Here is a 16208-nt window from a genome sequence, read left to right as displayed (position 1 = left end):
TCGCTTTGAAGCTTGTTTGGCACTTTTGTTTACCATGACAAGAAGTTCAAGCAATGGCTTTGGTTAGATGTTTTGCCATTAACTGATAAAAGATATCTGTTCAACCTCAATGGTTAATGGTTGTGGCATAATTAACACGAAAGAAAGAGTACGGATGCTCATTGGTCATTATCAGATAATTACTTATATTCAGTCATGGGTTGAATCGTATCTTTTGTAATAGGTTGGGATTCAGGCTCAAATTCATTTAAAAGCAAACTGAGATTAGACATGAGTAAGATCTGACATTTATAAGCAACTGGCTCGGATCTTTATCAGATGTCAGTGGAATATCCGACTTAGATTTACCTTTCGTTATGAAACTGAATAAAACGAGTCATTAGGAACTCGGTAAATTAAAGTCTCGGTGAATCTTCAGCATTTTGAAGAGAGAATGAAAGAAATAATGGTGAAATATCTTACCAATTTAAAGAGCTATGACCGCCAGTTTCTGTTAATCATAACTAATTGCAATCCAGTTGCCAATCTTACCATTTAATCAGTCATTCTACATGTTTTTTTTTTTTCTCACGAGAAAATGACAAAAGTGTTTCACAGTTTACTTTTTTGACGTTTTCAGGGCAAAAAGTTTCAACTATATAGTCAACTTTTTCAAAACAAACGCAATTTCACGGAAGTCGACACCACACACCAGACATATAATATATATATATATATATACATACATGCACGAACGCACCACTCACCAAAACAGCAAATTCTCTCATCGCAACCATGGATTCCATGAAGGTGGTAGGGAGTTTGGCAGCCCTCCTTGCCCTTGTCTTCGTCTACCATATTTGGCAAAAGAGGAGGGGAGAAACAGAACGCCGACCGACCGAGCCCGGTAGTGCTTGGCCTGTAGTTGGCCACCTTCCCCTGCTGAGTGGAACCACACCTCTCCATAGAACCTTGGCTGCTCTCTCAGAGAAGCACGGGCCTTTGTTCACCCTTCGACTCGGTCAAATGCGTGCTTTGGTAGTGAGCAGCATGGATCTAGCCAAGGAGTGCTTCACTACAAACGACCAAGCCTTTGCCAGTCGTCCCCCATTGGAGAGCTCCAAATGCCTCGGCTATGGCTGCGCCATGTTTGGGCTCGCTCCGTACGGATCTTACTGGCGCGAAGTCCGCAAGATGACCACCATCGAGCTTCTATCAAACAGGCGACTCGAGCTGCTCAAGCACATCCGAGTCGAGGAGGTGGGCTCCTTGGTGGAGGCCTTATACCGCAGCTGTGGTAGCGATTACCCGGTGGACATGAATCGGCGTTTCAACAACTTGAGCATGAACATCATACTTAGGATGGTCGCCGGAAAACGGTACTTTAATTTAGACGGTGAAGAAAACGATGGTGAGGCAGAAGAGTTTAGAAAAGTGATAAGTGAGTTTTTCCATCTGTTGGGAGTGTTGACGGTCAGTGACACGATACCATGTCTAGAGTGGCTAGATGTTGGTGGCCACCTCAAAGCCATGAAGAGGGTTAAAAAGAAGATGGACGGATTTGCGTCGGCTTGGCTTGCAGAGCACCGGCGAGAGAGAAAGTCCGGTACAAGGGACACCGAGAGAGATTTCATGGACGTGCTCATTAAAGAGGTAGAAGACGGCCACTTGTCAGAAAAGCATCAAACTGACACCATAATCGAATCCACCGCCATGGTACGTGGCTGTTTCTTGTTATGAATTTTCTTCTCATTGTATTTACACAAGGTTAAGCGAAAGTGCCAGGCTATTTGTAAGGATATATATCTCATTATTTACTTATTTTAAAAAGTCACGTTTTACAATAATATATATATATATATATATATGCATAACTTATTATTGTAAAAGAAAGATTTTGTATAATATATATATATTACAGAAAGAGACGTAGTTTCTTTGTTTTTTTATAATGGTGATACAGACTAGCGAAAATGTTTTTTTGGTTAAAACGTTTCAGTTATAATTTAAATTTAATTTAGTTGTGTCCCAAGATTTAAATAGAAATAAATCAATGGTGCAAAACAAACGTGTCATTATAATAATAACAAAAAGCCCATTTAAAAGTAGTGTAAAATGTTAACTTATCCACTCATCCCTATTACCATGGGTATTTGGGAAGGATTTGGCAATTGCACTGCTTCAAAATGGGCAGGCCTGGATGGTCTTCACAAAGTGCCTTTAAACTAAATAAGTAGCATTCAATGCAAATCATTTTGTTGTAGAAATTATGGAGGTGGGTGGAAAAAGTTTTCTTAAAAGTTAGGGAGCATCGTTCTGACCAAACCCCGGTCGGCAATCACATATAGACATGGATTTGATTTTCTTTTTCTTTTGGGAAAACGAGTCCCGACCTTATTAATTAGCTTAAAATAAACTGAAACTGTGTTTTGTATGTAAAATAGAGTAACCAAAATAGGGTTTCAAGCTCCGATCTGGTTTTTGAGTTTATATATCCTTTTCATGATAAGGTTCAAAATGTTCTATTTTTTAGATTGTCATTTTCAATTTTATATTCAAATCTTTCTTATGATAAGGTTCAAAATGGTCGTTCTTACTAAATGACGCCCATCTCAATATTTTTTATTTTTAAAAAGGAAAATAAATTGATAACAGAGAGATTATTTTTCAAAACGAAGCTAAATTATGCTGGTGATGTGGATAGTCCGGAATTATCGCAGGGTCTGATAGCAGCAGGCACGGATACGACGTCTGTCACCTTAGAGTGGGCTCTCTCGTCTCTGCTCAACAATCGTCAGGTGCTGGAAAAAGCAAAAGAAGAGTTGGACTGCAAGGTAGGGAGGGAGAGACGAGTGGAGGAATCAGACATAAAAAACTTGGCATACTTGCAAGCCATCGTAAAAGAGACAATGCGCCTGTACCCAGCAGGGCCGCTCTTGGTCCCGCATCAGTCCATCGAGCCCATCCAGCTTGGTGGGTACCACATACAGGCCGGCACCACCCTGTTTGTTAACACCTGGAAGATACAACGAGATCCGATGTTGTGGACGGACCCAGAAGAGTTCAGGCCGGAGAGGTTCTTGACCAGCCACAAAGGGATTGCCTTCGGTGGTCAGAACTTCGCCTTCATGCCGTTCGGAATGGGGCGGAGGATGTGCCCCGGCTGGACGATGGCTTTGCAAGTTCTTTACTTAACTTTGGCACGCTTGCTGCAAAGCTTTGAGTGGTCGACGCTCACGGACGAGCCAGTTGATATGACCGAAGGGTTTGGGCTGACCATGCCCAAATCTTCTCCCCTCAAAGTTCGTCTGACTCCTCGCCTCCCACCTCACCTCTATTAGTGAACACCTCACCTCTATTAGTGAAGCTGCCCACATATATTGCTTGCTGTTTTGTGTATGCCTCATGATAATTTAGCTACAATTCTTTCTGTTTTACTTCCAAATAAACAATGAGGTAATAAAAGGAGAAAGTCTTGCATATCAAGCTTGTCTCTTCTCTCTCTCTCTCTCTCATTTGCTCGTCTTTGTCTTCTTTCTAAAGCTCAACAAAAACTGGGACATTCAGGTGGGCGTGTAAAGCTTTTTATAATGTGGCCTTGCCCCTTATAATTCATTAATCAACTTCAAGACTACGAACCGAAGCACCTGACGTTTCAATAATCTAGGCCACCACTATGGTAGATCCTCCCTTTTCTCTCGATCTGTTTTATAATGTAATAATCGCTAGGCTCTTGTTAAGAGAAATTTTTAAAATCACGCCCAAAAGGTATTGGCAATAGAAAAAAAGTATAACCCATAAACGTATGTGTTTATGGAAGCACAACATCTAAGTTTCTTAAATGGTTAACGAAAAGTTAAGTTGCTGTCTAATTTTGTTTGCCTTAATTACAGTGTCTCTGATTTTTCTAATTTCATTTTGATGCGCTCTTGATTTGCTGAACAAAAATTTAAAATTTTTCAGTTAACTCAGCATTTCTTGTCGTTGTAAGTTGAAGGAAGCGCGCTACTGCCCTATTTAAATCGATAGCAGTGTTCGGCCCCTTTTATGCATTTAGAGAAGCAACTAGGACAACTAAGAATATCACGCATAAGTATATTAGTTCCTGAAGCCTCTTTAAGACTTTTTAACATAAAACTGTTTTAAAATTATTTTCAACATTCTTTTGCTGTTATATCTTCCATTTTCAGGGACACTCTTGTGTTTATTACAGGTTTCAGTAGGTTTGTGGGTTCAGAAAAAGTCTCCAACACCGACCGAAACAATTTAATTCGATTCGGCAGAAGTATTTGGGTTTGGGTCAGACCCAGCTATCTGCAACGCTCACTTCATTGGATTGTTGGAAAGTGGCCTTGAGCCCTATCTCAGCATTTAGTTCTTGGTTTTTCAGGTTTTCTGTCGTATTAAAATTGACTACTTTGATCATGTTGCGAGTTCATATTTCCATTGTTTTTAATTGCTATTGCAGAAGGAAATTGCATTATCTACTGCTTCAAGGGAAAATTTACTATTCAGCTCATTTGACATTGATGGAGATGTTGACCAACTATTTAAGTTGATTTATTTTACTTGAGTGTTAATTATTGAGAAGTAATCAGCGACCTTGAAGATTAAGGATCTAGTTTCCTATTCCTGTCACCATGTAGTACTTGATGGTCGAGTTGGTCTTATTCCTAATTTTTCTCTTGGTCAAGTCATTTCATTTGAAACAGGCTAGAAACACCACAGTTTCTGGATTTGCTATTCTTCAGTTTTGTTATCATACTCCTTGTCTGAAAAAGTGGGATTTTTACATTTAACTTTCCTATTTGTTTAGGAATACTGGTGCAAACTATTGCATCCCAAATATGTTTGTGAAAGGGTGTGCACAGACAGCCACCTTTATGTACTTCCTCAAAGAGTGGACGCCTTCAGCCGCAGGATTTCACGCTAACAAAGCATAAAAAGCTTACTGGTTCCATTGGCAAGAAGAGACAGTATGATTATGCAAACTTCTTTTCTTACCTAAGAGACGTCGGGTTATTATCTGTAGAATAGGTGGAGCCTTTTGTTGTTTGAATACTCTGAACCAAACAAGGACATTTTTGTTCCTTTGTATGTTTGATATCGCCACAGCTTTCGGTTTAGACTGGAACGTTACTAGAATTTATCTCCGCCTTTCACACGTCAATAAGAACCACGACCATGAATAAATAGGGCCCGTCCGATGCTTCACAAAACAAAAGATGATTGAAACAAGGCCCGCTGTTCCTTGACTAAGACCAAGCCAAGACGTCCATCTCATTGCATTTGTGGGGAACAGGTGGATCTTTATCAGACGTCAATGGAATATCCAACTTAGGTTTAGCTTTGGTTATGAAACTGAATGCTACGAGTCATTAGGTAAATTAAAGTCTCGGTGAATCTTCAGCATTTTGAAGAGAGAATGAAAGAAATAATGGGGAAATATATTCAGTTAATTGATTTCACTCACTCTTCCCCATCACCCGCTCCCACTTTAAAGAGCTATGACCGGCAGTTTCAGTTAAATTATAATTAATTGCAATCCAGGTGCTAAGCTTACCATTTAATCAGTCATTCTATTTTTTTTTTCTTTTCTCACGTGAAAAAAACAAACGTGATTCACAGTTTACTTTTTTGACGTTTTCAGGCAAAAAGTTTCAATTATATAGTCAACTTTTTCAAAAACATACGCTATTTCACCGAAGTTGCTTTCTTGGTTGTCACAGATACACACACTACACCTATAATATGTATATATATACACACGATCGCACCACACACCAAGACAGCAAATTCTCCCATCTTAACGATGGATTCCATGAAACTGTTAGAGAGTTTGGCAGCCCTCCTTGCCCTCGTCTTCGTCTACAATCTTTGGCCAAAGAGGAGGGGAGAAACAAAACGCCGACCGACCGAGCCCGGTGGTGCTTGGCCTGTAGTTGGCCACCTTCGCCTGCTGAGTGGAACCACACCTCTCCATAGAACCTTGGCTGCTCTCTCAGAGAAGCACGGGCCTTTGTTCACCCTTCGGCTAGGTCAAATGCGTGCTGTGGTAGTGAGCAGCATGGATCTAGCCAAGGAGTGCTTCACTACAAACGACCAAGCCTTTGCCAGTCGTCCCCCATTCGAGAGCTCCAAATGCCTCGGCTATGCCTGCACCATGCTCGCGCTCGTCCCGTACGGACCTTATTGGCGCGAAGTCCGCAAGATGGCCAGCATCGAGCTGCTATCAAACAGGCGACTCGAGCTGCTCAAGCACATCCGAGTCGAGGAGGTGGGCTCCTTGGTGGAGGCCTTATACCGCAGCTGCGGTGGCAGTTACCCGGTGGACATGAATCGGCGTTTCAGCAACTTGAGCATGAACATCATGCTTAGGATGATCGCCGGAAAAAGGTACTTTAATTTGGACGGTGAAGAAAATGAAGGTGAGGCAGAAGAGTTCAGAAAACTGATAATTGAGCTTTTCCATCTGTTGGGAATGTTGACGGTCAGTGACGCGATACCAAGTCTGGAGTGGCTAGATGTTGGTGGCCACCTCAAAGCCATGAAGAGGGTTAAAAAGAGGATGGACGGATTTGCGTCGGCTTGGCTTGCAGAGCACCGGCACCGGCACCGGCGTGAGAGAAAGTCCGGCAAAAAGGACACGGAGAGAGATTTCATTGACGTGCTCATTAGGGAGGTAGAAGACGGCCACTTGTCAGAACAGTATCAAACTGACACCATAATTGAAGCCACCGCTATGGTAAGTGGCTCTTTCTTATGGATTTTCTTCTCATTGTATTTCCACGAGGTTAACCTAAAAGTGCCCAGGTTTTTGGTAAGTCATATCTCATTATTCACTTATTTTATATATATATATATATATATAGAGAAAGAGATCAATGTTGCAAAACAAAAGTGTCATTTTAATAATAACAAAAAGTCCATTTAAAAGTAGCGTAAATTTTTAACCTATCCCTTCATTCCTATTACCATGGGTATTTCGGAAGGATTTGGCAATTGCACTTCTTCAGCCAAACTGGGTAGGCCTGAATATTGATCGCACTTCTCTCTGGCTCTTTCTAAAACTATCAAGTGGTTGACTGTTGGAACTTGGACCTTTTTTTTTTGTTACACTGAGCACTAACCTTCAAAACGAAAATATGTCGCTTTTTTGGCTGGCTACTAGTTACAAAAGCTAGCTCTGTTGTATCGTTCACATTATTTGCAGTTTTTTTCCATCAAAATTTAAACGTCAAGACGAGCAACTCTCGGAAATTACTGTTATCAACTATCTGAATTCCCGTTTGCGTTTTTGGCCAAACAAAACAATCTTCCTCTAGCCTTAGACTACCATAAAGTGGAAACGAAGAGTATCAAAAAGATATACCATGTATTCGCACACGCTTGGGTTAAGAAAAATGGAATTTTGGTTCCACCTTCCAAATACCTGGTATTAAATGTCTGACCTTATTTAAATGCCATGCATTCAGACACCCCCTTACTTTTGATATGCCACACATTTAAATACCATGAATTTAAACGCCTCCATAGTTTTGTGAGTAGGGTGGGAAGATCCTGTCCTAAATCATAGGTTTAAAATTTTTAATGTTAAAAGGGACAGAAAAACAAAAATTACCAACAAGATTTAAAGGTCATTTTCAGCATTTTTACAAAATTATGTATCTTTCAAGGATAAAAAAACAAGTTGTATTGTTTGGGGGTTTTACTTTTTGCAGCATAAGCTAATGTATTGAGCTTCACTTTTTACCTTCCCAAAATATTTTATCAAAAATTTGCATCTGCTTAAACACCCAACACGGAACTTCTCTTACACTTGGAACATTGTGCCCTTTTTTTTTTTCACATTGTTAGGTAATCGGCCTACATTTCTGTGACAGGAAAAAGGCACGTAGTACTACCAGTTATAAATAGGCACATGGCCTGTCACATGCCTCCAACATGTTATTGTCTATAATCTTTCTCCATTCATCCGCCAACACAAAAAACACTATGCAGTCTTTCAGGATGGGGACAGGCATGGAGTAATTCATTGTTGGACAAAAGAGTCAATTCTTTCATCTGCTCCATGGTATGAAATTCACCCACAAGGAACAAAACACTGGTTAGGAAGATGATAAGGGTTCTTACTAGATGACATCCGTCTCAATATTTTTGATTTTTAAAAAGAAAAGTAATTCGATAATTGAGAGATTATTTTTCAAAACGAAGCTAAATTATGCAAGTGATGTGGATCGTCCTTAATTATGGCAGAGTTTGGTAGCGGCAGGCACGGATACGACGTCTGTCACCTTAGAGTGGGCTCTCTCCGCTCTGCTCAACAATGGTCAGGTGCTGGAAAAAGCAAAAGAAGAGTTGGACTGCAAGGTAGGGAGGGAGAGACGAGTGGAGGAATCCGACATAAAGAACTTGGCATACTTGCAAGCCATCGTAAAAGAGACAATGCGCATGTACCCAGCAGGGCCGCTCTTGGTCCCCCACCAGTCCATCGAACCTGTCCAGCTTGGTGGGTACCACATACCAGCCGGCACCATCCTGTTTGTTAACGTATGGAAGATACAACGAGATCCGATGTTGTGGACGGACCCAGAAGAGTTCAGGCCGGAGAGGTTCTTGACCAGCCACAAAGAGATCGCCTTCGGTGGTCAGAACTTCGCCTTCATGCCATTCGGAACGGGGCGGAGGATGTGCCCCGGCTGGACGATGGCTTTGCAAGTTCTTCACTTAACTTTGGCACGCTTGCTGCAGAGCTTTGAGTGGTCGACGCCCATGGACGAGCCAGTTGATATGACCGAAGGGTTTGGGCTGACCATGCCCAAAGCATCTCCGCTCAAAGTTCGTCTTACTCCTCGCCTCCCGCCTCACCTCTATTAGTGAAACTGCTCATATGTATTGCTTGCTGTTTTGTGTATACTTCATGATGATTTAGCAACAATTCTTTCTGTTTTACTTCCAAATAAACAATGAGCTAATAAATGGAGAAAGTCTTACATATCAAGCGTGTCTCTTCTCTCTCTCTCACATTTGCTCGTCTTTCTCTTCATTCCAAAGCCCAACAAAAACTGGGACATTCAGTTGGGCGTGTAAAGCTTTTTATAATGTGGCCTTGCCACTTATAATTATTCATTAATCAACTTCAAGACTACGAACCGAATCACATGACGTTTCAATAATCAAAGACATCATATATATGCCTTAATTACACTGTCTCTGATTTGTCTATTTTCCTATTCCTGTCACCATGTAGTACTTGATGGCCGAGTTGGTCTTATTCCTAATTTTTCTCTTGGTCAAGTCATTTCAATTGAAACAGGCTAGAAACACCACAGTTCCTGGATTTGCTATTCTTCAGTTTTGTTATCATACTCCTTGTCTGAATAAGTGGGATTTTTACATTTAACTTTCCTATTTGTTTAGGAATACCGGTGCAAACTATTGCATCCCAAATATGTTTGTGAAAGGGTGTGTACAGACAGCCACCTTTGTGTACTTTCTTAAAGAGTGGACGCCTTCAGCCGCAGGATTTCACGCTAACAAAGCATAAAAAGCTTACTGATTCCATTGGCAAGAAGAGACAGTATGATTATGCAAACTTCTTTTCTTACCTAAGAGACGTCGGGTTATTATCTATAGAATAGGTGGAGCCTTTTGTTGTTTGAATACTCTGAACCAAACAAGGACATTTTTGTTCCTTTGTATGTTTGATATCGCCACAGCTTTCGGTTTAGACTGGAACGTTACTAGAATTTATCTCCGCCTTTCACTCGTCAATAAGAACCATGACCATCAATAAATAGGGCCCGTCCGATGCTTCACAAAAGATGATTGAAACAAGGCGCGCTGTTCCTTGACAAAGACCAAGCCAAGACGTCAATCTCATTGCATTTGTGGGGAACAGGTGGATCTTTATCAGACGTCAATGGAATATCCAACTTAGGTTTAGCTTTGGTTATGAAACTGAATGCTACGAGTCATTAGGAACTTGGTAAATTAAAGTCTCGGTGAATCTTCAGCATTTTGAAGAGAGAATGAAAGAAATAATGGTGAAATATATTCAGTTAATTGATTTCACTCACTCTTCCCCATCACCCGCTCCCACTTTAAAGAGCTATGACCGGCAGTTTCAGCTAAATTATAATTAATTGCAATCCAGGTGCTAAGCTTACCATTTAATCAGTCATTCTAATTTTTTTTTTCTTTTGTCACGAGAAAAAAACAAAAGTGATTCACAGTTTACTTTTTTGACGTTTTCAGGCAAAAAGTTTCAATTATATAGTCAACTTTTTCAAAAACATACGCTATTTCACCGAAGTTGCTTTCTTGTCGTCAACCGACACCACACACACCATATCTGTAACATATGCATACACATACACGATCGCACCACACACCAAGACAGCAAATTCTCTCATCTTGACGAGGGATTCCATGAAACTGTTAGAGAGTTTGGCAGCCCTCCTTGCCCTCGTCTTCGTCTACAATCTTTGGCCAAAGAGGAGGGGAGAAACAAAACGCCGACCGACCAAGTCCGGTAGTGCTTGGCCACCTTCGCCTGCTGAGTGGAACCACACCTCTCCATAGAACATTGGCTGCTCTCTCAGAGAAGCACGGCCCTTTGTTCACCCTTCGGCTAGGTCAAATGCGTGCTTTGGTAGTGAACAGCATGGATCTAGCCAAGGAGTGCTTCACTACAAACGACCAAGCCTTTGCCGGTCGTCCCCCATTCAAGAGCTCCAAATACCTCGGCTATGGCTGTGTCATGCTCGCGCTCGCCCCCGTACGGACCTTATTGGCGCGAAGTCCGCAAGATGGCCACCATCGAGCTGCTATCAAACAGGCGGCTCGAGCTGCTCAAGCACATCCGAGTCGAGGAGGTGGGCTCCTTGGTGGAGGCCTTATACCGCAGCTGCGGTGGCGGTTACCCGGTGGACATGAATCGGCGTTTCAGCAACTTGAGCATGAACATCATGCTTAGGATGATCGCCGGAAAACGGTACTTTGATTTGGACGGTGAAGAAAATGATGGTGAGGCAGAAGAGTTTAGAAAAGTGATAAGTGAGTTTTGCCATCTCTTGGGAGTGTTGACGGTCAGCGACGCGATACCATGTCTGGAGTGGCTAGATGTTGGTGGCCTCCTAAAAGCCATGAAGAGGGTTAAAAAGAAGATGGACGGATTTGCGTCGGCTTGGCTTGCAGAGCACCGGCGTGGGAGAAAGTCCGGTAGAAGGGACACGGAGAGAGATTTCATGGACGTGCTCATTAAAAGAGGGAGAAGACAGCCTCATGTCAGAAAAGCACCAAACTGAGATGTGAACGATTGGATTCAGATATATACCTTTTATCATATCTAATTTCTCAATCGGATATAAAATTGCTTACCATATCCGATTTTTTAAATGTAACCCAACTTTGATCTACCACTGATATATAATGTAATAGATCTAGACCAAGATAAATAATTTCTTTTACTTCCATCTAGGAGAGTGGAAGTGATTTTGGTATTGGATACCTGATCTTGAACAACTATTCTCTCCATTGTAAAGTCCGACCACTGGCTTGGTGTGAACGAGCTATTTTCGGCCATGAATCTGCTGTGAAACAGGAAGCTGCAAGTGAAGAACAGAGAACCGCATGCGATAGGGAGACAGATCCTGCACGCGATTCACCCCTGGTGCTCGATTGAAGCTGAAATTTAGGGCGTCCACTCCTCACTAGTATACCTTGATGTTGTCCAATTTTTATTAGAAGCAGAGCTGACATTGAAGTTCTAGAATTCTGTGAACACAGAATCAAGGCACCTGCTCTAATACCATGTACAAAGAAAGAAGAGCAAGAAACAAACAAGATTTAACGTGGTTCGGTCTTCTCAGACCTACATCCATGACAAAGGCTCCACACCTCGTTTTGTATTTTTCATTGTCTTGGGCCAAAGACAATACACGCTATATGAGAACTTCCATTAAAATGTCTAACAAACATGAAAGGCTCTTTCAGGAGGCAATACAATTAGTAATGGAACGAAACTATGATAGTTTCTAAAACACGCACAAGGCTGAACGACTATATGCCCAACGGATGGGAACAAGAAAGGCAACTTGATTGTTCAACAATTTCTATGTTGATAATTTTCAACATTGGCCCCTAAAATCTTTGAAAAAAGTTCACATGCCAATACTTTCGAGACTTTTCAATGTGTAACATTTTAGATATTAATCTTCTATATATATGAAAACGGGTAGTCACCAAACCATAATATGCCAAAGTTTGATGTGAGTCATTTTATTCGTTGATACCAATGAGATAAGATGGTGGGCATTAATATACAAAGTTAAAAGGTTCTAAAAAGTCCCTATCCTCCATTGAAGGGCTCCTGGAAAAAATAGTTTGTTTTCTATATTTTCAAGTTAGCATTGTCATCTGATCTCCTCAAAATAACCTAACCCAAATTATTTTTCTGAAATCTGGCATATGGGAGTGACTACCACCACCAAAAGAAAAAAGAAAGAAAAAAAAAATCAGGCTGCTCCCCTACTGGGGGCCTTTTGCCTTTGGGTCGCTTTATTTCAATCTTCTCTGGTGGAAGGTTCCTTTCTCTAAAATTGTTATGGTTAGATAATTATAATTGTATTTTTAAACGGTTTAAAATGATCACTTCCCTTTTCAAAAATGTGGAGTGTTTGGAGAGGCTTAGAGGTGATTTGGCAAAGAGACTTAGAGGTGATTTGCCAAAGGGATTAACTTCAAACATGTATTCAGTGTTTTGCGTAGGCGAGACCCGACCCTTTTTCTTTGTCTCGTTTCACTCTATTTTTTTTCATCATGCGTTATCCCAGCAAACCTCAACAAAGATGTGAAAGATTCAGGTGGCCGTTTCTAAAGTTTTTTTTTTTTTGTTTTTAAATTGGGAAGTTGCCAGTTGCCACTTATAATTCATTGATCAACTTCAAGAAGTCTACGTACCCAATCACGATTTTTTCATTAATCAAAGATGTCCTACGTATCAGATGGCGTGATGCGTTCCTTATTTATGAATTTTACAGCCGAAGAACTTGTCATTTTGGGTTCGATTTCTTATAGAAAGGATAGTGAGAGGGGGCATCGTCTCATCTAATTCATTGTACGCGTCGTGCTACGAATTAAATAAGATAAAATTATTGCTAAAAGACGAAAAGATAGGTATGCGTCGTTGCTTTGTTTAAACATTTGACGTGTTTAGAAAGAGCAGCTTAACATTAAAAAATTACGGACATCCACAGGCACCATTATAGGCAAGCCCAACGTGAACTATTCGTGTGTGAAAAACTTTAAAAAAGTAATGCTCATAATAACAGGCTTTGGGTGTTACTAATGTCAGAGATGCAAGACAGTACCGTTTTGCATTTGCTCATATATTGTTGGATTCATGAAATGATGTTAAAAGACGGTCCCTTATCTGAAAAGTACTAAACTGACACCACAATTCAAGCCACCGTTATGGTATATATGTTGCTCTTCTTCTTTTGGCTTTTCTTCTCATTATATTTTGCACATGGTGCACTAAAATTGTTAGGCTGTTGCTAAGTTCATAGCTATATATCAATCATTACTTGAAGCCAAAATTTCAAAGTCACACTTAATTAAAAGATTTGACAACAATATAAAGTATACATATAACCTATATAATAGAAAACGAACCAAGTCTTTCTTAATGGTTCAGAGAGAAAGGGTGGCGCTATTTATTTGCTTTTAAAACAGCTCAAATTTTTCTCGCCAACAAATTCTGATGTTTATTTTATTTGATGATAAAATATACTTTTATTTGATTTCAACATTTTCCCTCATTTAAATTGAGAACGAGAAGATTGTTTGGTCCTCATGACACATAACTTCTGTTAAAAACTAAGACGACTGCGTACATTAACACTGGAAGTTTTTAGAAAAATCTTCAACATGAAGTCGGACACGAAGCTCCATTAGACGAAACCGGGATCTCAATGTTTTCAGTTTATGTTTAAATTGTCCCCATAAGGTAGAAAATGGTAAATCTCAAGCTGATGTTCTGATAAGATTCATAATGGACGATGGCTTTGCAAGTTCGTTGCTAGGCATTGGCACCCTTGGTGCAGAGCTTCGAGAGGTCGACACCCACGGATGAGCCAGTTGACATGGCGGAAGGGTTTGGACTGACCATGCCCCGGACAGCACCGCTCAAAGTTCGTCTGAGGCCTGTCTCCCGCCCCACCTGTATTAGTGGAACTGCTCATATATATTGCTTGCTGTTTTGTAGTTTTGTATGCTTAATGATAATTTAGCAGGGTCCGTTGCTTTTAGAACAACTCTCAGTTTCTAGATTACTTGCAAAGAAACAATGTGGTAATAAAATGAGAATGTTGTAGGAGATTTGTGAGTGTTTCATCTTTAATGGAAATGTAATATTGTATTCTGCGCACTTGTTTCGCCGCTTTTTCTTGTTTTCAACAAAGCAAGCTGTGGGGATCAATCATAATTTGGGTGCCGGCTAAAACCCTTGTGACCCATCCTAGCCCAGCTGGAGATATGAATGAGAGGAGGAAGCAATAGAGGTGCGCATCGGGCCCAGGTTCCGGCTTCAAAAAACCAGCCGGGCCAGCTCGATAATGTATCAGGTCGGCCCGGGTGGGTAAGTTCAACGGGCACGATTCAGTCCGATAAGTTTTTAATTTTAATTTTAATTGATTAAGAATATATATTTTATTATTAAAAATATATTTTATATTTAAAAAATATTTTTTATCTTAACCAAACCGATGCACTTTACCTATTACCAAAATATATTGGGTGGAAAATATGGCCAGGACGATAAAAACAAACTCACATGTTAATGTTCTAAAAACATTTCAAGTTCGCCCAGTTCAACCTTTTGCCCCCATACCGTTGGTTCATCATCCAACTTGCAACAACTTAATAATATGGTAACTGACATCCATCTTACCAGATTATGGCTAGTTCATTATCTGCACTCAGAAGTAGTCGAATTGAGAAGAAACTTTCACTAAAAATTTCTTTCAAAGGATCTAGCCATGGTCATGGGCTTATTCACCTAAGAAAGTCTTACATATCAAGCTCGTCTCTTCTCTCTCTCTCATTTGCTTGTCTTGCGTCTTCCTTCCAAAGCTCAACAAAAAAAAAGTGAGACATTCAGGTGGGCGTGTAAAGTTTTTTATAATGTGGCCTTCCCACTTATAATTCATTAATCAACTCCAAGACTACGAACCGAATCACATGACGTTTCAATAATGTCATATATATGCACCAAAATTGGATCCTCTGCTCATCGTACGTCCCTGATGGACGAGTTCATTAAAAAGCTAGGAGGCCGACACTTGTCTGACGCAAGCAACGGATGCAAGCCATCGCAAAAGAGACAATGCGCCTGTACCCAGCGGGGCCACTCTTGGTTCCGCACCAGTCCATCGAGCCCGTCCAGCTTGGTGGGTACCACATACCCGCCAACACCACCCTGTTTGTTAACACCTGGAAGGTACAACGAGATCCGATGTTGTGGACGGACCCAGAAGAATTCAAGCCAGAAAGGTTCTTGACGAGCCACAAAGAGATTGCCTTCGGTGGTCAGAACTTTGCCCTTATGCCGTTCGGAATGGGGCGGAGGATGTGCCCCGGCTGGACGATGGCTTTGCAAGTTCTTCACTTAACTTTGGCACGCTTGCTGCAAAGCAAAGCTTTGAGTGGTTGACGGCCGAGTCAGTTGACATGACCGAAGCATCAGGGGTGACCATGCCTAGAGCAGCTCCGCTCAAAGTTCACCTGAACGCCTCACCTCTATTAGTCAAAAAGCTCATACATATTTTGCTTATGGTTATTGATGATTTAGCAGGGTTGGTTGCTTTTAGAACAATCTTTTCTAGTTTACTTCCAAACAAACAGTCAACAAATAAAATGGGAATGTTATAAGAGAAATTTGTGAATGTTTGATCTTAGTGGAAATGTAATCTTGTATTCTACGCGCATGTCTCGCTAGCTGTTGCCTGATTGCAACTAAGCAAGCTGTGAGGTCTCAATCATACGCAAACCTCAACGTGAAAGATTCAGGTGGACGTTTCTAAAGTTTTTCTTTTTGTTTTTAAATTTGGAATTTGCCAGTTGCCACTTATAATTCATTGATCAATTTCAAGAAGTCTACGTACCCAATCACGTAATATTGTTTCATGTCCTAAGTATCAGATGGCGTGACGCGTTCCTTATTTATG

General features: G+C 40.8%; 2 protein-coding genes and 1 pseudogene across 2 annotated transcripts; all 3 read left to right on the top strand.

Moving 5' to 3' along the window:
- The first annotated feature begins 746 nt into the window (after positions 1-746).
- LOC116249858 (cytochrome P450 CYP82D47-like) lies at positions 747-3459 on the top strand. Its single transcript, XM_031623160.2, has 2 exons — positions 747-1695; positions 2700-3459. Exons 1-2 carry the CDS (start codon positions 775-777, stop codon positions 3318-3320), a joined length of 1542 nt encoding a protein of 513 aa, XP_031479020.1. The 5' UTR covers positions 747-774; the 3' UTR covers positions 3321-3459.
- Positions 3460-5758: 2299 nt separating this feature from the next.
- On the top strand, positions 5759-8980 carry LOC116249996 (cytochrome P450 CYP82D47-like). Its single transcript, XM_031623312.2, has 2 exons — positions 5759-6724; positions 8236-8980. The coding sequence occupies exons 1-2, from the start codon at positions 5792-5794 to the stop codon at positions 8854-8856; spliced, it is 1554 nt and encodes a 517-aa protein (XP_031479172.1). The 5' UTR covers positions 5759-5791; the 3' UTR covers positions 8857-8980.
- Positions 8981-9943: 963 nt separating this feature from the next.
- LOC116250386 (cytochrome P450 82A3-like) lies at positions 9944-15694 on the top strand (annotated as a pseudogene).
- The last annotated feature ends 514 nt before the right edge of the window (positions 15695-16208 follow it).

The sequence above is a fragment of the Nymphaea colorata genome, chromosome 3 (genome assembly GCF_008831285.2).
Source record: "Nymphaea colorata isolate Beijing-Zhang1983 chromosome 3, ASM883128v2, whole genome shotgun sequence".
Classification (NCBI taxonomy): Eukaryota; Viridiplantae; Streptophyta; class Magnoliopsida; order Nymphaeales; family Nymphaeaceae; genus Nymphaea; species Nymphaea colorata.
This window is presented reverse-complemented; position numbering and strand designations above follow the sequence as displayed.

What these genes read in the sequence shown, in the direction of transcription:
- LOC116249858 (XM_031623160.2), top strand. Translation starts at nt 775, where the DNA reads ATGGATTCCATGAAGGTGGTAGGGAGTTTGGCAGCCCTCCTTGCCCTT. An exon ending in TAATCGAATCCACCGCCATG is followed by an intron (nt 1,696 to 2,699) that starts GTACGTGGCTGT and finishes GAATTATCGCAG; the next exon opens with GGTCTGATAGCAGCAGGCAC.
- LOC116249996 (XM_031623312.2), top strand. Translation starts at nt 5,792, where the DNA reads ATGGATTCCATGAAACTGTTAGAGAGTTTGGCAGCCCTCCTTGCCCTC. An exon ending in TAATTGAAGCCACCGCTATG is followed by an intron (nt 6,725 to 8,235) that starts GTAAGTGGCTCT and finishes TAATTATGGCAG; the next exon opens with AGTTTGGTAGCGGCAGGCAC.